General features: G+C 39.3%; 1 protein-coding gene across 1 annotated transcript; it reads left to right on the forward strand.

Moving 5' to 3' along the window:
* Positions 1-2,529: 2,529 nt before the first annotated feature.
* LOC131231840 (ACT domain-containing protein ACR10) lies at positions 2,530-21,787 on the forward strand. The gene is made up of 6 exons (XM_058228144.1): positions 2,530-2,989; positions 3,782-4,006; positions 5,578-5,683; positions 10,177-10,516; positions 20,255-20,539; positions 21,093-21,787. The coding sequence occupies exons 1-6, from the start codon at positions 2,836-2,838 to the stop codon at positions 21,228-21,230; spliced, it is 1,248 nt and encodes a 415-aa protein (XP_058084127.1). The 5' UTR covers positions 2,530-2,835; the 3' UTR covers positions 21,231-21,787.
* The last annotated feature ends 1,616 nt before the right edge of the window (positions 21,788-23,403 follow it).

Consider the following 23,403-nt stretch of genomic DNA (forward strand, 5'->3'; position numbering starts at 1 on the left):
ATGGATTAGCTATTTAACCTCACAGTAGCCAACTCACCGCTGAAGTGACCTCACCACCTTCTATGGGCCCATCATGATGTATGTTTTGCATGTATCATAGAATTTTAACGAGGCCGTGATTGTGAGCCCAACTTATGCATGTCCTTATCTCGGTGGTGTTCATCCATTTTCTCCGATCATTTTAGTTCATTAAAAAAAAAAAAAACATAGATCCAAATATTGGGTGGATCACCGCACAGGAAACAATGGTAACTGAACGCCCACCTTTAAAAACCTTATAGAGCCTACCATAATGTTCATAATGTTTATTTTACATCCAAACTATTCATAAAGTCAAACAAAACGTGGATGAAAGGAAAACATATATATTGGGTGGATCCAAAATTTTTAGTAGTCTAAAAGAATAGTTTAACAGTGGGCATTCGATCACCTCAATTCACTACGGTGTGGTATATTTGAAAATTGGATCTACTTGATGTTTTGGTTATTGTATTAAAATTATCTTTCAAAACAGATAGCCAGTGTGGATAAGAAAGAAAAGAAGAGAAAATAAGATCAGGATGGCGCCCGGCCTCACGGAAACGACCGTCTTTTTGCGTGGGACGGGATTAGGTGCGGCACCAGCCTTACCCAAGACGTTGTGGCCCTTACAGTTAGGCCCACCATGATGTATGCATTTTAAATCCACACCGTCCACACGTTTTTCCAGATCATTACAGAGCATGAACCTAAAATTGAAGCAAATCCAAATCTAAAATGAACCATACCATAGGAAACAGTGGTGAGTAACCATTAAAAATTTCCAGTGGGCTACAAAAGTTTGGTATAAAAATGATATTTATTTTTTTCCCTTTACCCAGGTTCATGTGATCTGATCAAAAGGTTGGATGGTTGATGAACATTACACTAAAATTATGGTGGGCACCGGAAAGTTTTTACTAGTGGGGTGTTAAATCACTGCAGTTTCATATTGTACGGCCACTTAAAATTTGTATCTATTTCATTTTCTGGTCATGTTAAAAAATGATTTTAAAAAAATGTACAGACGAAGTGGATTTAGAGTACATGCATCAAGGTGGGATTCACCATTGGGGTCACACTGTTTGGGTCATGTCTTAAAATGATATGGAAAAACGTATGGACAACGTAAATTTAGAATACATATATCAGGGTGGGACCCATGGTTACCGCGGGAGCAGATTGGCTGGTGTACCACGCACCACTAACCTAGCTGACGTGGGCAGGTGTCGTGCAAACACTCCTCCATCTCCTAGTTATAGGAATGGTTCAAAGTTAGATGGGCATAAAATGATATATTTATTATATCCAAACTGTTCTTTCATCTGGAGAGACTATTCTAGAACCTGATTTAAAATGAGTCATATGTAAGCTCAAGTGGACCACACTACAAATAGCAGTGGGACGATGATTCTCACCATTAAAACATTTATAGGGCCCACCATGACATTAATTTTCCATCCAATCAGTTCATAAGGTCATTGAGAACGGGATGAAATGGAAAAACAAATATCACATTAATCCAAAATTTATACAAACCCCAAAAGAGTTTCAATGGTACGTTCAATCCCTCACTGCATTTTACAGTGTGTTACAAATAATTTTTGTATCTATTTTATTTTCGAGCTCAAGCATTAAAATGAGTTAGTCAAGTAGATGAACGGTTTGGATATAACTCATTACTCATAACAAGAGCCATATAACTTGACATCAACACACGCTAGGTTGGTGGTGTATCACACATCGGCCAAAAGCATAATGGCTGGTGTACCACACACCACGGCTCTCACTGATGTGGGGTACATGTGGTGTCAAGACATGCTCTTACGGCACAAGTTAAACGAACGGTCTAGGGTCCCAGGTTTAGGGTTCGGAGAAGATCAAAGTTATACAAACGGTTAAAAGAAATTAAAGTTACGAGATCCAAAAATGATGTATTATTATATCTCACTGTTTATTCATTTTGCAATATTATTTTTGAGCATAAATTCAAAAATAATTCATATCCAAATCTTAAGTGAGTGGCACCGCAAATAAGAGTGGGATAATGATTCTCAAAGTTAAAACATCATTCATAAAGCAAAGCCCATTGTAACATTTATTTTCCATCCAATCTATTCATAAAGTTATAGAGACTTAGATAAAGAGGAATAAAACTTCTACGACCCAGAAGGGTTTCAATGGTATACATTCAATCCCCCACTTCTTTTTGCAACGTGGTCTACTTGAACTTTCGATATCTCTTAATTTTTGGGCCAAGCCTCACGACATGCTCGAAAAAATGGAAGGACCGTTGGGATATAACACATACATCATTATGAGACCCACATAACTCGGTGACGTCAGCACATCAGCCAGATCGGTGGTGTGTGGTACACCAGCCAATTCGCTTCCCTTTCTGTGGTTGGTGTGCCGAGCCGTACATGCGAGGAAGAGGAGTAAAGCACCGGCATCTCAAAACGGTGGTGAACTCTCACTGAATCGTATATGTAGGAATAAATCCAGATTCCAGACAAGAGGATATCCCAAATCGACCCATTGCAAGTCATAAAGAAGATAGAAGAAAACCATCCATATACTGAAGAAGAAGTGAGAGAAATCTCCCCTCCCTGTTCTCATCTGAGCTCTTTCTTCTCTACATGGAAATTCCAAGAAAGAGAAGGAGAAGAAGAAGAAGAGCAGATCCTATCTCTAGCAATTTCTCTGGTGGAATTCTCAAGAAGAGCTTCTGAAGAAGAAGAAGAAGAAGTAGAAGAAGAGGTTTTGATTTCATCATCCATCTCTTTTCTAGAATCATTTCAAAAGAAATAGGGGCAGATGGGTATTCCCTCTGACGATGTCGTGCTCATCAGTCAGCCGGAGAAGTTCGGCGATCCCAGCGTCATCACCATCAATTGCCCGGATAAGACTGGCCTCGGATGCGATCTCTGCCGCATAATCTTGTTCTTTGGGTTAAGCATTGTAAAAGGAGGTAACCAGCTTGCTTTTTTTTTTTTTTTTTTGAATCTTGTCTTTGAATTGATATTTGGGTTTATGGGGCCCACCGTGATGCGATTGTAGAATCCGAACCGTGCATCAGGTGTGCCACGTCATGTTTACTATAGAGATTTAGAATCAGGCTGATCCTGAACTCAGAGGCGTCACACTACAGGGAACAGTGGTCATGGCTAAAACCTCTAAATTCATGTGGTGTGGCCCACCTGTGTGCTGGAATGGTCTGATTTTTGGATGGTCCTTTGATCCTGGTGGGGCACGTCTGATGAATGAATTGGATGCCGCGTATCCATCACTTTGGGTCGCATGCACAAACTGGAAGTTTCTTTGGTGGCAGTTGTGTAGTCCTCATTGCTCCCTGTTGTTCTCTGTGGTGTGGCTCTGATTTCTCGATTAGGCTGATTTTTCGGCTCTGGGCCTAACATGGGAGAGGCCCCGTCTGATGGATCGGTTGGATGGCACATACACATTGGGGTGGGCCACATACAGTTTGACCAAATGGGAACTTCCATGCGACGAAACGTATGCAATCGTCCGATGATATTTACATCCATCTTGTAATTTGCTAGCGCTCAATTTTCCATTCTGGGCTTTGAGATAGTACGAAAGTGTACTATTTCAAATCCTTAAATGGAAAATAGGTGTGAGGAAATCAATCCGGATGGGTGTCAATTGTTTTCCCCTGTATATTGGTTTATTTCTTTCCTTTTTTGTTTTTTTTTTTTGTTTTCTTCAATTTTGAATTTTCTAATTTAAATGAACTGTGAAGATGTTTCAACGGACGGGAAATGGTGCTATATAGTATTCTGGGTAGTAGGAAGGGAAGAGAGTTGGACACCAAGATGGAGCTTATTGAAGAAGAGGCTTTTGGGGGCGTGCCCTTCGTGTTCTTCGGCTTCTGGGATTTTTTACTATGGGCGAGAGGTCCAGCCGAAGCCACCTGATGTTTTCCTTTTGAAGTTCGCTTGTATTGATCGGATGGGTCTCTTGCATGGTGAGAATTTCAGATAGAAACTCTTCTTCTTCTTTTTCCTCTTTGAAGTTGTTTTTCTTCTTCTTTTCATGTTAAGAGCGGGAACCTTTTCCGAGGTGTGTCTGAGATGTGTTTGGATGCACAAGCGACTTGAATTGCGATACATTGGGTTTAAACAATAGGAAATGACAATATGTGAATGATGTTTCCCAATATTCCTAGTGAGGAAGTAAACCCTCAAATTGCAATTCAATTTATGAACTGCCTTCTATATGAATTCTGAGGAAGAGAAGTACAATTTGGCGGCTTGCACCGTATTACTTTAGCAGTTGTAATGCAGCTCGAATTTTCATTGAAATGAACTATATTTTGGATGTGAAATTTTCGTTCTTATTTCCATTTTTCATAGGTGACTGTGGGTAGGTAAGACCAGACCGCTACTAGACCGTTAATAAATTATATATTCTGCATTCTTGGATCAATTTGCAAACGAATTACGGTATATGGCCCTGTTTGGTTGCCACTCAAAAATGAGTTTATCTCATTTTAGTTAACAGTAATTCTGTATTGGAGATGGTTTATATAAATTATGGGTTATCAAGATTAGTTTTAATCCTTAGCGAAATCTCTAATACATAATTACTTAATTACTTTTAAGTAAAATGAGATGAACTCATTTTTAATGGCAGCCAAACAGGGCCTTAGGATTTCAGTCTATTTGTTCATGTAATTCCTTGCACTATTCACTCCACAAACTTCTTTCTACATGTGAGTCTGTGAAATTTCTGACCCACAAGTGTAGAACAATACTATGATCCAAGATCTTATTCTCCAAGGTGTTCATTATACTCCACAATGAATCAATTTATTTAACTTCATAGAGTACACTGTATTTCTAGGAAAAGATTCTTGGATTTTCTGTGTTATGATCTTTTGATATTTAAGTTTCTTGTCCTGGGTTTCCATTGTGGATTATATATGCTTTTATTGTCTTGCTTATTTCTTTTTGAGGATAAACACTTGCGTGATTCGTGTGAGGAAACGTTGAATGGGTGATTTACAACATGTGAAGCATGGGCTTCTAAAAAAATTAGGTCCTCTCAGTAGGTGGGCCACATCTGTATGTCAAATGTAGGTTGTTGCTCATCATTTTTCTAGTCTCCCAATCTCTCGTACTGTCGTACATGTCTGACGCACTTGACTTCATGAGCACAGCCGTCTGACTTTTTTGGTCAAGGCTTGTTCACAATGTGCATCACATGATTAGTGGCCCATGTCTTTCACTCTTGTTTTATTGGCATTTCTGCTAGGAATCATCCTTCAATTTCTCCTCATGCAAAACAACCTAGAACTTCCCTTCTTGAATTGCTTGGTTTCTTCATTTTTAGTTTCTTTTGAGTTTTGAGCAATCTCCGACATTCGGCTTTATTGTTCCATAGCATTTTCTCTTTTTGTATGATCATTTTTATATGTTCTTTTTTTTTTGGGTTTGGATTGGGTTTTATTTTATTTGTCGGCCCTGTATTTTGGGTATGGATGTTTTTAGAAGTTCTTATTAGATACTTTCCATCTATTTTGTTACAATTTGTCAGATGTGACAAGGGTTCTTTGTGAGTTGGAGCTTACAATAAGAAGAGTGAAGGTGTCGACCACACCAGATGGAAGAGTGATTGACCTCTTCTTCATCACTGACACCAGGTCTCATACTACTAAATAGATTCTTTACTTGTATCTTTTTCCTAAGATTATTTCATGCTGTATTTCCTCCTATTCTCTTTCTTTTTCTTTCCCTTATGCTATGGTGAAGTTGATGTTGTATACTGCAATGAATACACTTAAAGAATGTAAAGTTGATTATCCTGTAGACTGTTATAGATTTTGGATAATTCAAGGTGTTAAAACCTGCTCCCGAAAAGTAAAATAATGCTTAAAGGCCCATTCAGATATTCCAACTTCAATTACCATTAGTTGAGGTTTGATCCAAGGTATTAGATGATGTTATTGGCTGGCCATCACCTTTATCTTTCCAAAAAAAAAAAAAAAAACATACCGTTATCCGCCGGCCGGGCCAATATGGCCCTGTAACGGTTTTTTTTTTTTTTTTTTTGGGGGGGGGGTAAAATGATGAGGATTCCAATGGGGGTAAAATGATGAGGATTCCAAATATGTATTTTTTGGGATGTGTAGTTGATGGTGTAATGGGCTGTAAAGGAAATGGATGGCTAGAAAAATCAGCAGTCCATCTGTTTGATATATGGAGATCCACTTGAGGCATGCAGTGGCCTAATTTTTGAGCCAGAAGATCTAATCAGTGTGTTCCACCTGACGGAAAGCTCAGATCTGACATGCTATGTTCTAAAACTTGGTGACTTTAATTGAAATTCAACAAGTGAACTTGATGAGATTTTGAGCTGAGTTCTGCTCTTAAGTCTGACCTGGTCAGGACCCATTGCACTTGTTGAATTGACTTGTTAACTGAGTCAGCTCGGTGCAACTGCTGGAGAATTGACCCAGATCACTCGGTTTAGTGAAAACCTCTATTCTGTTGATAATTTGATCAACAAGGGTTGTGAGAGTCAAGCCCATGACCCAAAAAGTTTAATCATCATAATATTGACAGATTCTATGCTGATTCTGTGTAAATTTAAAATGTTTACAATTATTTTACTGAGACATTATCCAGTGCTCTTAGAACAATATAAGTTATAGTGCTCCTAGTTGCATCAGAATGTTTGGATTACCCAATTGATTAATCTGGAATTTGAATCAGGTTTGCCTTCAGTTATAGGAAGCAGTAGCAGAAGTGGGAAATCACTTGTTTTAAATCATTAAGAGTTTGAGTTGGAATACAAGAAGGCACATAATGGAAATTGCTATGGTGATAATGCATAACAGTCCAAATGGGATCCACGTGGAGTGTGTGTGGCATCGAACCCATCTGATATGTGTGCCCCACCTTGAAAATGGGACAACCCAAAAATTAGGCTGAACCAGCCATCAGGTGGGCGATACCATAGAAAACAATGAAATAAGGCCCAAAAGCTTTCATAATTTAAATGGCGGGCCCCTGGACTCAGCTTAGTCAAGCAATGAGTCAAGATTTCGATGACTCGATCTGCCCTTATCTCATCTGTTTTGACTATATTTGACTAAAACTTGATAAGAAGTAAAACAAAATAGGAAAAAGAAAACTTATAAAAAAGACAACAACTTTATGAACCTAAAATATAAAAAGTAAATATAAATAGTCTATGAAATATTAATATATTAATGGAAGATGCTGTGTGCCAGAGAGGATGATGGATTGAACAATTACTTGGAAATATTGCATTTTTGATGCACTAGGATTCTCTTCATTTGCCCATTTTGTGCAACTGGATCCCATGGCTCATCGGTCTAGACTATAGACATGGTGCTCCCCATAGATGGGGTCTCCCAAATGCTAAGATCCTAGGTATCCAACCTTCTGGTTGTTTTCTAGGATGTCATTGTCCTTTCTCTATAGCCTTATACTTTAGGTCACTCAAGAAGGGTTGGGATCTTCCAAGATGGGAGCATTTTGTGGTATCATTGATCAATGATGGGGCTCATAAAAATTGACACTAGATGACCAAACATGGACTCAACTTGCACAAACTGGCACATGAGTACACACATCTAAGGTTTTAGGGACCATTGATCTAGGGTTATATATATATATATATATATATATATATATATATATATATATATATAATGTTGATATGAAACAACCCAAACAATTATAGAACAATCTAAGCGCTCCAATAGGTGCATATTTTACTAATGAATGTGGACCATGTCTCCTTTTTTGTGCAACTTCTATAACTGTCCATTGTATGCTCTACTGATGCAATGGTTAAGATTCATTTTCTATGATTTTTATACCATATAACCCATGTATAGAGTAGCCAACTAGATCAATAGTCCCGATCATCTCAGATATCATCCACATGTACGGTGTAGATGCTAGAAATTGGTAATGCCACGTTGTTTCAGCAGATTTACTTTGGTAAATGATCACACTGTGTTGTGGTGTTGTCGAGTTATGTCAAGACACTTGGACACTTGCATTGAAAGATTTAGGTCATCCATTAAGTCCAACATTCATTGCATGGGCCACCCTGAAAATTTTAGACTGATGGAATGATCCAATCAAGGTATGCCAAAATGGTAACGGTGGTAACCTTTACGCGTTACAAGGCCAAAATGGCAACAGAAAAAAATGGCCCTTTAACAAGCCCCCATAACAGGGCCCAAATAGATTTTTACGAAAAAAAAAAAAAAAAAAAGGAAAAAGAAAAAGAAAAAGAAAAAAAGGCTGTAATGGCTGTTATGGGGGCCATAACGACCATTACGGCCTGTATCGTAACAGTAATGGCAGTGGCTGTAAATGTAGCACCTTGGATCCGATTCATCCATAAGAAGCCTCATTTTCATAGCCATTAGTTTCTTCAAGCGACTGTTGGGATGGTTAGGATGGCCTGATAAAACTGATGCTTCAAAACTATAAGTGATCCATGATAGGGCCTATTACCATTAAAAAAAAGAAAAAAGAAAAGAAAAAGAAGAAGATGGGGTCGTTGTTGAATGGACCTATTTTTATCTTAGTGATTTGATGGTTCATTTTATAGGCTATTGACTGGACGTTAGAAATGGTCTGATTCGTGTGATTCTTTCACCGTGGCCCATGAAATGTATCGTGGATCTAATGGAATGTCCGAATCTTATGATGGGTTGTCCAAGGGTCTCGATTGAACTCAACACTATTATATGATCATTTCCCATTTATTTTTTTAGAGTTAAGTATATTTTAGTTGCAAAGTAGTTTTACACTTACTAAGTTACTTTATGTGGATGGTTCCTTGGTTATGTGTTAAGAGGCTGTGGGTTCAATCTTCCACCATTCACTTTACCTGACTGTACCACTTTACAAAGCTCTCCCGGTTACACAAAACTTCCATTGAGTTGCTCTAGAACTTTGATGAATTTAGAGAAATGAAATTTGAACCATCCAGTAACTTTAATTTTGTCATTCGTCCATTAAAATATAAATTCTTTTTCTTATTTAGAATTTGGATTTATGCAATTTCGGTGATCTTAGATGTGCCTGTGGTCCATCTTAGAATCCTAGCCTACGTGTTAAATAAATTAATCACATCAAACTGTTATTTCGGTATGGGTTTTTGTTGTTATAGTGTTACCCTTCTATTTCTATTTTGATTGGTGAGACAGATTCATAAAGCTAACCCTAAAAGGCTGGGACAAAGCTATGATGATGATAATGATTAGTGTTGTCAAAATCCTATGATTTACGATCTCAGTCAAATCTTTAGCAAACGTTTTGAATCCCACATTGAATTCCTTTTTATATCGATCCTACAATTTTATAATTTGAATCCTACGATTTACGTTTTGAATCCCGATTTACGATTCAAATTATACTTGTTCGCTTCTATTTTAAGCTTCACTTGGCTTTCACTTTATGTTTTTAAATTGGCGGGGCTTTAGGAATAATTTAGAGAAGGTAAATTATTTTTTTTTGTTCTTTACAAGAGATTAAATGATATATATTCTCTTCAACATTAAATCATGGAGCTTTTTTTAAAATTTCTTACCTCTTAACTAGTCGAAACACCAAATTGATATAAAATTTCTTCTTAATTTGCAATATGACTTGCAATTCGATACGATTCAACCCCTGTTACGATTTGAGATACGAATACAATTTTGTAAACATTGATAATGATGATGTATCTTTCATATGAGTCCACTGTGCATATAGGTTCTTTCTTCGAATGATGGGTTAAAAACTGTGCGACACTTGGCGGTGAACTGAATTTTCGGAATGAGTTTAACCCAAAAACATGTACTTTGTTTGCCCAAGTCGGACCAAATCTGATTGAGTTGGAAGGAGTCATTTGAATTCAGTCCATTGACGACCCGATTGTGTTACCATCTTCGATTATTTGTTTTGAATTGGATATGTTCCTATATATACATTGCTATAGTTCCTTCATGAATACTGTTAGGGGCAACTTTTCTATTGTTCAAATGTTTCAGAATTGCATATTTTTACGCGGGGTCTCAGTATTGCTAGTCTCTTAGCTCGGTTTCCTGTTTTCATCTTTTATGGCTTTGAATACATAATTCCATGTGTCTTGTCTGATCAGGGAGCTTCTCCACACAAAGAAGAGACAAGATGAAACATGTGAGCAATTGAGAGTTGCTTTAGAGGACTCCATGATATATTGTGAGATTGAATTGGCCAGGTCGGAGCTTGCCATGTGTTTGCAAGGGTCCTCTTTTCTTCCTCCTGCGGTCACGGAAGAAATGTTCAGCTTAGAGCTGCCTGAAGAACCACCTGTGGGATCTCCCACAATGTCCAGCAGTCTCTCTGTCACAATGGACAACTCTCTCAGCCCGGCTCACACTCTCATCCAAATCCTTTGCCAAGACCACAAGGGCCTTCTTTATGACATCATGAGAACTCTGAAGGATTACAACATCCAGGTACTAATATCTATCCTTTTTCCTTCTTTTGAATGGAAAATGCATGTGTGGTGATTCGAACATGTAGGTACTAGTTTATTGTAATCATCCCATGTAATATACTATTAGATAGAGCTTGATAGTAATCAACCTATATAGTAGTCTATTAGATAGTTCCTATGGGAGTTTTGTGCTTTCATCGCTAGTTCCCAGCCTGGATAAAGGAGGTTTGCGTTAGGTTGGTGGCCATCAAATTTATGCCATAACTTTCATGATGAACCCGAACAATATGTAGATGGATATAGTAAGAAAAAACTTGATGACCTATGGTCTAATTGAAGGTATGGCCCTTGGTAGTGTCAAATGGTGGAAAATGATTTATGTGGTTGACCCAATTAATTGGGATAAGGCTTATATGATGATGACGACAAAGAACATCCAGGTACGAAAATTGAAACCCAAGTTAGGGAGAGGAAAAAAAAAAAAGAAAAGAAGAAGAAGAAAAAAACAATGAAGTTGATCCTATTTAGCTAAGACTAATGTCGCATTCATCATCATCATCATCATCTTCTTCTTCTTCTTTTTTGTATCTGAGAGCTTGTGTCTTAGGGCTGAAAGTCGGGCTGGTTGGGGCTCAACCCTAGCCCAACCCAAGGTTCCTATACCTCAACCCTAACCCAACCCAACCCAACCCAACCTTGGGTTGGGAATTCTCAACCCAAGCCCAACCCAAGAGGGCTCAGTTAGGTTGGTCTGCAGGTTGAACCAAAATCACTGTAAAGTGCCAAACCACACACACACACACACACACACACACACACACACAAAAAAAAAAGAAGAAGAAGAAGAAGAAAAAGAAAAGAAAAGAACAAACTAATATTTGTTTTTTTCCCCTTCATCCAGGCTTATGTGAACTTATCAACAAATTAGATGGCAAATAAAATCTACGGAAACATTAATTTGTGCCCTACGAAGTTTTTAATGGTTGGGTGTTCAATCATCACTGTTTCCTAGACTATACTCCACCTGATAATTGGATCTGCTTAATTTTTGGGTTCGTGCTCTAAAATGATCTGAAAAAAACAAATGGACGAAGTGGGTACAAAATACTCACAGCAAGGTGGGCCCCATGGTAAGGGCTGCAAAGTCTTGGGTGAGACTAGGTCTCACCTAATCCACTCCCTTGCACTACACAACAAGCAACAAAAATTATTGACGTGTGAAATTTACGTGGGCCCTACGATAATGTATTTCTTAAATCCACACTATCCATCTAAAATTTTAAATCATTTTAGAATATGAGCCCAAAAAAAAATGTAGATCCAAAGCTAAAGTGGACCACACCACTGAAAACAATAGGAATCGATGCTATTGTTGAAAACATTTTGGGGCCACAAAAGGCTCTGATCAAGCTGATATTTGTATTTTAACTTCCTCCAGGTATGTGTGATCTTATGAACACGCCAAATGGAAAATAAGCCTCACGGTTGTCCCTAGGAAAGTTTCAATGGTAGTTTGTTCAATCCCTACTGCTTTCTAATGGTGTGGTCCACATGAGCTTTGAATGTGCCTCATTTTTGGGGCCATGCTCTAGAATGATCTGTAAAAATTGATGGACTGTGGATCTAAAACACAAATCATTGTGGGCCCCAGAGAAGTTCCACACGTTAAAAGCCGTGGTGTAGCACGCAATCTATTTGGGAGAGAGAAATCCGGCGCATCTTGTTAGCTTGAGTCATTGGAAATGACGTGGACCAATGAGACGTGACCGCATTGGAATTTCCTATGCCTAAAACAAAGATGATCAACACGCAATTATAATTTATAACTTTGATATCGAATGGGTTCGAGTTGGTTCAGGCAACTCGAGACCTCAACTCGGGCTCGACATAAATTTTATTGGGTTGGTGTTTGTATAGCCCAAGCCCGAGAGCGAACCCGATACGTCCTGCCCGAGCCCAACCCAATCTTGGGTCGGTTACGGGTAAGTCGAGTTGAACCTGCTCGACTTTCAGCCCTATTGCGTCTACCCTTTTCCTTGCTTTGTCATCTACACTATATATCACTGTGAGCAACTTTTGGACATTTTAACCCCTGTAATTAGTTGTGTGGAGGGAAAAAAAGCTTTGGTTTTTTCTATTGTGTAGGCTTCAAGCTGAGAGCATTTGTCCTTTCAACTCCTTCCAGGGAAGAGCCCGCATCACTTCTCATCTTTGCTTGTAGCCACTTGGAAGGTGTAGCGTTAGGGAGCCCGTGCGATAGAGGCTCTATGGGGCCCGCCATGATGAATCTACAACATCCACACCATCCATTTGTTGTGCTGACTCATGTTAGGATATAGGCCAAAAAACAAGGCAAGATCTAAAGCTGGAGTAGTTCCTAGCATGGGAAAAGTGTGCATGGGTTGCCCACCACAAAAACCCTTCTATATTCCTCGTGTAGCCCAAGTGTGTGTAATTGCACCCCTTCCTTCAGTCTCTTTCTCAGTTTTTCTTTATCCAATTCTCTCCATGTGCATTGCACGTGCCATAATCCCTTATATAAGTTGATATGAGCTTCTCTAGAGAGGCTTGCGAGCCTCATTGTGCATGGAGGCTCACTTGTCTCCAGCATCTATGCACATGTGTATAAATTAATACGAGTTTCTCTAAAGAGGCTCGTAAGTCTCATTGTGCATGGAGGCTCACTTGTCTCTAGCTTCTATGCATGTATCAGTGTCACAGACTTCTTGGGCAATCAGAATTTTTGATATGTTGGGGCATTCCCCGAGGGGTTATAACTAAAAGTGTGTGTGTGTGTGTGTGTGTATAAGAATTGACAATTTTTTTTCGATAAAACCCGATTTAGCAAAAATAAGACGGAGGATTACAACCCTAACAAGGGCAGGACATTACAACCATCCAGCTCCTTACGGCCGGAGATCCAAAGAGCTATCGAGAACATAGCCTTTCTAACAAACCCCATCCACAGAATCGCTCCTATTATCGCAGCATTGACTATTCCGTTTTCCCCAAATGGCCTAAAGAACTTCCATCAAGACCATCCTTCAAACCGCCTTTCCTCCCTTTCCAACTCTCCACTCATGCCGTTGCAATGGACGCCTCAATAGTTTCCGGCACAACTCAAAGCATATGGAGAAGGGAAAAGAAGCTATCCCACACCTTCCTAGCAAAATGACAATGAATGAAGAGATGATCCACCTACTCAGCATCGCATATACACACGACACATGTTGGGGATGATCATAACTCTTTTAATGAGACTATTCACTGTAAGCACTTTCTTCCTACCAACCAACCATCAAATGCAGCCACCTTAGGAGGAGCACCGTAGTGCTAAAAGAAGTAATTACAACTCAATGCACTACGGCTATGATTCTCAACCATCTTGTAGAAGGAACGCACTGGAAACTTGCCTGACCTATGAAGATGCCAAACCAGACCATCGCTGGCCCCCACCTTAAGATTTGTGCTTTTCAATCTATTGAGAAGGCTTGAAAAGCTTCTACTTCATTGTCCCTGAGAGCCTTATGACAAAGAGGAGACGACACCACCACTCTGCCCATCAAGGAGAAACACCGATCCACTGTTATGTTCCTCTCTAGGGCGAGGTTGGCTAGCACTAGGAACTCCTCTCAAAGAGGTCTCCCGCTACACCAAGAATCCTCCAAGTACTGGATGTGTCTCCCATCTTTTTTATTGAGAAAGACACTCCTTCCATGAATTTAGGAGCCATCGGGTGGACAGCTTTCCACAAGCCTGAGGCCTTATATCGAGATGGTTTCCTAATCCACCATCTCCTATTGATGCAGGACAATTAACCACTTGCTCTAAAAGCTCGAACAACTGTTAGAGTATGGCGAATTAATCCCTTTATCTCATAGCCCACGCCCTACTTCTCATGGGTTAGGACCTCGGCCGAACCCCATTCGTGGGCCCCAAATCACATGGGCCGCCCACCCCGAGTGTGTTCCTGCATCCCACGGGCTACCCCACTCGAGTCCGATGTGAAATGCGCATTAATCACCCTCGGTGAGGAGTCTCGAACGCGAGACCTCCCCCATGGGCCCCAAATCACATGGGTCACCCACCCCAAGTGTGTCCTCGCAACCCATGGGCTACCCCACTCGAGCCCGGTATGAAAATGCCCCTGCATTAATGTGGGGACACACTCAGGGTGGGTGACCCATGTGATTTGGGGCTCACTGGGGAGGTCTCGTGTTCGAGACTCCTCACCGGGGGTGATTAATGCGCATTTCATACCGAGCTCAAGTGGGGTAGCTCGTGGGATGCGGGGACACACTCGGGGTAGGTGGCCCATGTGATTTGGGGCCCATGAGGGGGGTTCGGCCAAGGTCTTAACCCATGAGATGTGGGCCCTGGGCTATGAGATAAAGGGATAAATTCGTCGTACTCTAACAGTTTGAGCTTTTAGAGCAAGTGGTTAATTGTCCTGCATCACCTATCCTAGGTGCTATACTTGTTAGCAATTACTTTACTCCATAGCCTTCCTTCTTCCACTACAAATCTCCATAGCCATTTCCCAAGCAACACGACATTCACAGAATCCAAACTCAGGCCCCGCTCCTTCCTTTTCAGTCTGTAAGCAAACCTCTTCTGTCACATTATCAAAATATTGGAAAAAAGAGCCATGGTTCACATTGAATGGGTGAAAAACCATTGATTGGATTGTTTAAATTATAAAGCATTGAAATTTCAAGTATGACTTGTTTAAATGATGCCACCCAAATCAATCAATCCAACTATTCTGGAGACACGTGAAATGTGCAGTTGGGATTCTAATGATCAGTGAGTCTTCCATCTTCAAAGAGGCTTGTGAGTGTCAGGCATAATGCCTACGTAGAAGTGCTTCATGTTAAACACTTTTTTTTTCCCTTCAATTATCACCAACTCTATCAATAGCATATGCGGTGTTGTGTGACCCATCAGGATTGCGTATATGTGATCACACAATTGCATATGCCATTGCACAACCTTAAAAAACAATTCTTTCGAAAGAATAAAAAATGAAGGAAAAAAATATAAAAAATTATGTAAAAATATTACAAGTGTAGGGAATTGCTTTTTATAGTTTTATGGTCAAATTTTTTATTTTTTATATTTATTACATCTATTAAACTATTACTATTAGACTTTAAAGTCAACTAACAAGTGCTCAAATCAATGCATACACTAAAAAAATGTGAAAAAATAACATAGTAATTTTATTGATGTGATTTTGAACAGAAGTAATTTAAAACAGAACTACATTATACAACTTCAAAATTTGAAAATTCAAAATTGGCTCAATGTTGTTGCCATTGATATTGAGTCATAGTATTATAGGAATATACTATATACATTGATTCTTAACCCATTGACATCTTCACCATCGTTGGCATCATTCTCATTGCCATGATCATCAAGTCATCATCTTCTTCAATGTATACTTCCTCGTCTTCTGTTTTATCATCACCGATTTCCACTAGTTGTTCATCTACATCTCTAATGGTTGTTCATCTTCATTTTGTATCTTCTCAATCTTGTCTTCTTCTAGGCACTGACTGCTTCTAGGTGGCCTTGCCCGTCTTCTCGACCTTTGACTTGAACTTTCTCGAAGTGCTGATTCAAAACCGTCCTAGTTTACTCGGGCTCATGTTAGGTCCTCGCATGCAAACATTGGGTCGTTTATTTTAAAAAACCACTCACTATCTGCTTGTATATCGTTGAGGCAAATGGGATAGTAGGAATTAGGTTTTTGTTGCTTGGCTAAGAATCATATTCACAACTTTTGGTTGTATTAGACAAAGTCCAAGTCTAAGCTTCTTTTCTTTAAGACGATTCCCGGTTTTTTTTTTTTTTTTGCTGTGAATTTGTTTAAAATTTGAATTAATAGTGAATCAGTGATTTTATACTTTCAATATTTGATTTGAGCATTCTAATCCAATATTTGAGTATGTTCAAAATCTTACCATCTCGAATGTACTCCGGTTGCGCTCACAACTACTTGCAGAATATGTGAAGTTGAGAATTTTCATGGTCAATTTCTTCGGTGCCAGATCCTTCCTCGTTCGGTCCATTCTATACATTCCGCACCAACAAGCTATTTAAATAGTAATAGTAAGTTACACTTTGTAAAAAAAAAAAAAAAAAAAGAGTTCATAACCTCTATCTACCCTCTAAGATGCTTATACTCAGGGGCGTACATCAAGTCGAATTGAGTCGAGTTGGCCTCAGCTTGACTCGGCTCGATCAGTGGCTGACCTTAGCTCGAACTTGGCTCGGCTCGGTCCTCGAGCCTGACTGGCCAGCTTGGCTCGGTTCGGTCAGCAGCTTGGGCCAACTCGGGCCGAGTTGGAGCCAAGATCGAGCCGAGTTCGCCATTAAGGCATTTCCACAAACACCTGAACTGCAACTTCAAAATCCCACTGTTTTACAAATAGAAGCAACGGTTTTACAGGTATTTTATCAAACACCTTCTAAGCAACATAAAAACCAAGAAAAACAAAGACAAAAAGGGTATTTGTTTCATGTACATACCTTCCTTGCCACCAGTCACATTTCGTTGAGTCATTTTATCAAACAGTTGCTGAGCAACATTAATGGCAAAGTAACCGAGTCACCGAACTAGTTCGATCCGAGTTCGATTCGAGATGGATTCGATCCGAGTCAAGTCGAGTCAAGTTGGGGCCTGCTCGAACTCATTTTTGAGCTCAAAAAATCAGTTCGACTCGGCTCGAACTCAGCTTCGAACCAAGTCGAATTGAGCTTTTTCAAGTCAAGTCGAGCGAGCTAACCGAGCTAGCTCGGTTCGTGTACACCCCTACTTGGCAAATTTCATAGTTTTATGGCAGATGACCTTGTCCCTCGTGAAAATTCCTGAGCTCTTCAAGTAGAAGTCTAAAAGTTAAGATATCCTTTCTCGTTCATCCTTATTTGCAACCATTCTCTCAAAAACGTCAAGAAATCCTACCACTTACGTCACTTATGCCTCGCTTTGATCGAAAAAAGTGAAGAATACAAAATGATTAAGGATGTAGGTAGCCAAATACAAAGGAGATGACATCTATTATATCTAGGCCCATAATCACATTCTTTTATATTGGAAGTGTTCCTTTTTTTTTTATTTTTTTATTTTTTTAAAATTTTTTTTTTTTTATCTAGCTCTATTCATACCATCATAAATGTATCCACGTTGGTGGCTTCTCATCATCGTCCACTAATCTTAACACAATTACTAAGGGTTTTGAAGACTTCAATGCCCTTAGTTCTTGCATTCAAAACGATTATGAAAGGATAGTTTGTTGGAGTAGCCTTCCTTCGAGCTTCTTTGACCAAGGCCAGTTATTCCAATTGATGGACACCACAAAACTTCTTAAGTTCAGCCTTTTTAAGCATACAACATTTTTAGTGTTAAAAAGTCCTTGCAAATTGGGTGATGGCCGGACGAAGAAAATTCATCCTAAATGTTTTCTCATATTATGGAGTTGAAGGGTATGTTTATACATAAATATAGTTTTTCATCTAGCTTCAGACATTACTTTAATTTTAACTTACCTATATCATCCAACATTAAATCTATACAATGTGCTGCTCTTGATGTCCAAAATAAATGGTGCTGCTTCTCCACAAGAAGGTGATTGACAAGCATGTAGGAGGTTTTGTTTTCTGTGATAACTTGGACGATGTATTCTTCTCCGATTTCTCCAAGTACATCATCTAATAATTTTAAAAAGATATTCAGTCATATGGGAATGGGCTGATGCATCCACGAACTTTAAGAACATAGTTTCAGTCAGACAATTAATTTCTAACCGGATCTATTGGTAAATGCATCGGCCATTAGAGTACATTAATAAAATTTCTACGTCTCTTTGTATTCAGTGATAAAATATCTAGTGAACTCGACTTCTATGTTTAAGCAAGTTTCCCTCCATGATATGAAGGGTTTTTAGTCAACAATCACTTTGACACTTTTTAATTTAATGGTATTGAAAGCAACACCAGCTTAGTATAACCATTTAGCAATGTATTGAATAATTGTTTTTTTATCTTTATTTTTGTAACGATTTTCTAATGTTGTTTGAGTGGGTCATTTATCCCTTTGGTTAACCATGCCATATGGATGTGGTCTACCCCATCTAGCTAATGGCCCATGCCCACAAGGTCTTTTAGGTGCTGGCGGTTTAGAGCACCCTGTCGACATATGAGAGGTAGAGTAATAATCTGCATCAGGATCATTGTTAATATATTGATAGGCTTCTTGTTCCATAAATTCTTCTTGAAGTACTGGATCATCATGTTTTTTTACCCTATCATGTTTGTCCACGTACTAATGCTGGGGCATTTTCACACCGGGATCGAGTGAGGTGGCCTATGGGATGTAGGGGCACACTCGAGGCGGGTGGCTCATGTGAGGCGGAACCCATGTGATGTGGGGTCCACGAGGGGGGTTCGGCCGAGGTCCTAACCCATGTGATGTGGGGCTTGGGCTATGGGATAAAGGGATTGATTCGCCATTCTCTATCAGTTCGAGCTTTTAGAGCAAGTGGTTTATTATCCTGCATCAAAGTGGTATCAGAGCGGGAGGTCTCGTGTTCGAGATTCCTCACCGGTGGTGATTAATGCAGGGCCATTTTCACACCGGGCTTGATTAGGGTGGCCTGTGGCATCACGTACTTTATGATTTCCTTGTGGATTTTTGGAGTAGCATTGGGGCATGCTCTTGTATTTGATTCCCCCAAGTTTGCAAAACGTTGCTTGTACCATGCAATGCCAATGGCAATTGCAAACCCACATTAGTCATGATGATGTCGATGTGCCCTACCGATGCTTTTTCAGTAGGACTACGGTGGGACTACAGTAGTGCCCATATTCCCAACTTGGGTCATTAAAATTGGGCCTCAAAGAAGAAACTTGGAAAGAAGAAGATCATGATGATGATGATATGTTTTTTTGAATGATATCATGATGATGTTGATGTAATTAATTGCTTGGTTATACTACGCCATGACTATACAAAATTATGAATACGATACGTGATACCTCAACTCCTTGAGAGAATGATGTAAGAGAGGGCCTTGAAAGGGTGAGAGCCTTCTGGCCTTGTAGGAGACACTATAACATTTAAAATATGAGTATAATATTTGATGGAAAAGCTTTGATACTCTAGCAGAGTATGACTGATGATACACATGCACTTAGAATTACTTAAAAATTACATGTGGAATATAAGTAATTCAAATTAAACTGTTCAAATTGTGCTTTCCAGTTTGATGCATCATGAATTGAAAATTATGATTACTTGATTATCTGAATATTGGATTGTTGGACATGTATTGGATGCTTAAAAATGAAAAATATCCGATGATCCTATTTCAACGAGTGTCCACAAATCAGAGGTTAAAACTTTTCATCCAACTTAATTTTGGAACTGTGACCTAGCGACACTGTTTTTCATAATTTGGCTGTTTGATTTAAGTTAATGGGCTGTTTTCCACCATTTAGTCGGTTTGATTTAAATTAATGTATGCCATGCGTACAATTTCTGTGTGCCTGCATATCAAGTGTCATTTGCTGCCAGAGTATAACATAACTCCCCAATTATGATATATAGCTGCAGTCATGTTTGCATGCCAGGTACATAATGGACATCATGTCTGTCGATCAACACAAAAGGCATTCTTTCTAAGATCTGTAAATTTTAATTGGTTTATCTTTCTTTTTTTTTAATTATTATATTTTTTTTAATGTGCAACAGATATCTTATGGACGTTTCTCTGCGAACCAAAGTGGAAACTGTGAAGTGGACTTGTTTGTAATGCAAGCAGATGGGAAGAAGATTGTAGACACAAACAAGCGGAAGGCATTATGCGATCGCTTGCGGATGGAGCTGTTCCGCCCGCTCCGTGTAACGGTTATTAGGCGTGGGCCTGACCCCGAGCTTCTGGTTGCAAACCCTGTTGAATTGTCTGGAAAGGGGCGGCCCCTCGTCTTCTACGACATCACCCTTGCTCTTAAAATGCTCAACACATGCATCTTCTCGGTATGTCTTTATTGGTCATGCTTGTAGAGAATGCTGTTAGGTGGTATTTCACTACACCTTGTTTTCTGCTTCTCTCATTCACGAGGGCAACATGCAATATAGGAATTAAGGTTCCTGCCCATAAGCAAGCATGATCCAAAAGTTTTACTGTTGGGCCCCACCATGGATGACGTATTGAAAATCTCTGAGATTGAACCCATTGATCACTGGACCATTATCTGCTAAATCTGGTTGATTGCTGTACTTTTTCCTTCATCATCTATTTATATAGACTGTTGGTCAACAATTACGGTCTTCCAATCTTGAATATTTTCAAGGGAGTCCCCATCAACAGTGGGGTCCCATCAGATGGATGGCTTGGACCACCGAACCTGCCTCCCCATTTACGTAGGCCTGCACGTTGGAAAACTGTAGGTCTGCCTATAATTCCTTGAGCAACACAGGATGCATCCACAAAACACTGTTTCTCTTGTATATTGTCATATTGAAGCTGCAGCAATGTGAACTTGTAATATTCATCCAGTCTAAATGAATTGTTATGGTGTCTTTGAAGGCTGAGATTGGAAGGCATGTGATTGGTGGCCGGGAGTGGGAAGTCTACAGAATCCTCCTCAATGACGGAAATGAATATTTGGCTGATAAGAACAAGATCGAAGAGGGAGTGACAAAGATGTTGATGGGTTGGGAATGATGTTGATCCATGGCCAGTTATCTTACATGCTGTTACACCAGGAGTTCCACGGCGTATAGGCTTTTAGCTTGTTGGACTTCCATTGTACAGTACACTTTCTCTTCTGTGTTTGTTTTTTCGAGTAAGGTCCAGCGCTGAATGCCAATATCTACAATCGGTATCAAACACAATCTCAGTTCTTGGGTCACATGTACGAGATTCATACTATCTTGTATGGTTCCATACACTGAAAATCTTGCAGGTCAGTTGATTATAACTGCTGGTTGGACTCTTCCCTAACCACCCTAGTATAACCCTCAAAAGGAGTCCAACCAGAGGGTAGGATCATACCCTACTGGTGTGGTTTTCATGGTGCGCCCCACTTTGGTAGGCCCAGCAGATGAATTGTCCAGATCTTGTTCACATGTGCTACATCTATTGAGATTGAGTGCTTGATAACTAGCTCAGGTATTAGCTTTTGGCAGCATGCTACTTTCTTATTTTCCACTTCTAACTAAATGTAAGCTGTGTGATGGATACACACTATTTTAAAAGAGTGAGCTGTTTTATATTGTATACATGAAGAGCCCCCCCTGTTACCTACTTTTTGTGCCCCCGGATTTTTATCAGTGTTTGTAGTTCTTGTAGAAGAGAGCCAAGACATGTATTCAACATTACTACTGTGATAGGGATTGCAGCTCCTTCCCTACCTACCCGTAGGCAAATGTTCAGGTTGCTGCTGTGTGGGATTTTGCATTCATGGGACTATGGTTTTGGTGATGCATAACTCAGTGAATTTCTTGATTTGCCGATTTTAGCTTTGAATGAGTGAGTATAATATAAACTGACCAACCACTGATTTATTTCTAGGAATCATTGATCTCTTCCTCAGAGAGAATGGGGACGCCATTAATTGTCTTAAGAGTACACAGCTCTTATGTGTATGTACAGCGCATATACAGTTTTTGTTTTTTTTTTCTTGTTTGTTTGTTTGTTTTTTAAAGTACGAGGTGAGCACCATATTCATGATGTGTATCTGTCAGTATTTTTGATGTGTTTTGATTCAAACGATAATGATCTCATTATCCCTCTGAAAACTAAGTATTATAAATAAATTACTTAATGAGAGTATTATAACTCCTCATAAATTACTTAATGAGGAGAGTATTAAAACTAAGGGAATATAAATAAATTTCTTTCTCCTCTCTCCCTTCGGTCCCTCAACTAAGCTTACATCTTGATCCTCTTCTCTTCCACAGACAAGGATTAATCATACACCAATCATCATAATCAAATAGTTCTATGAGTTTTTAGAACCTTTAATCGTCCCCGGAAGTGCAAAGGCCTGCTGGATTTAGAGATGGAAGATCAATGCCCCCCTTCCATATTAATGTTGTTTTTTTTTTTTTACTAAGAGATCTGTCAGATTTGGCACCATGGATTTGGGGGGATTTGAGAGGATTTGAGGGGATTTCAACTCCCCTGGTTGTTTGGCACCATAAAGTAACTGGGGTTTGAAATCCACGGTGAGAGCTTGGATTACATCTAAAATCCTTCCAAGAGTTGCATGTGTAACATGTATGTCGACTATTATTCTATTTGGCACATGGCCCACTAATGATGTCCCAAAACAATTAGATTATTAGTTGCATCACTATAATTACTTTAATATGATGATCAACACCGTTCAAACATTGTCCATGTAAATCAATGATTAAAAATCGTTGGTTAGTCACTCATACATGATTATGTACTTGTGGCAAAATCGTTGGTTAGTCACTCATACATGATTTTGTACTTGTGGCCAATATGAGGCTTGTAATTTCATCATTTTAGGGCAAAACATGTATTTCAGCGGGTTTATTGCAACCATTGTGTTAAACATCACGCCCGTTCACTAATTAGAAATATTAAAGTTAATTTAGTAATTAAATTCAAGCCCCTGTACATATACCATGCATAGCTACTTTTGGATTAAAGTTGATTCCCAATTGACAGTGCCAAACACAATAGGAGGATTTCAAATGCAAGGGGTTTCAAATCCAGGGGGTTCTAAATCAACGCTCCCAAATAGGCCCTAATACTTGCCTAAAAATCTTTTCAAACCTCCAATAGTTGTTGAAAATTCATTCTCAATTATCTGTAGTCGTCAGATTTGTCTCTTGAGTTTCCAAGAGTGTTGAACATCCCTGTT

This window comes from Magnolia sinica, chromosome 17 (assembly GCF_029962835.1).
Source record: "Magnolia sinica isolate HGM2019 chromosome 17, MsV1, whole genome shotgun sequence".
Taxonomy (NCBI): Eukaryota; Viridiplantae; Streptophyta; class Magnoliopsida; order Magnoliales; family Magnoliaceae; genus Magnolia; species Magnolia sinica.

Coding starts and splice junctions, on each gene's coding strand:
- LOC131231840 (XM_058228144.1), top strand. CDS start 2,836: ATGGGTATTCCCTCTGACGATGTCGTGCTCATCAGTCAGCCGGAGAAG. Junction 5,684..10,176: donor TTCTTCATCACTGACACCAG/GTCTCATACTAC, acceptor TTGTCTGATCAG/GGAGCTTCTCCACACAAAGA. Junction 10,517..20,254: donor TGAAGGATTACAACATCCAG/GTACTAATATCT, acceptor AATGTGCAACAG/ATATCTTATGGACGTTTCTC.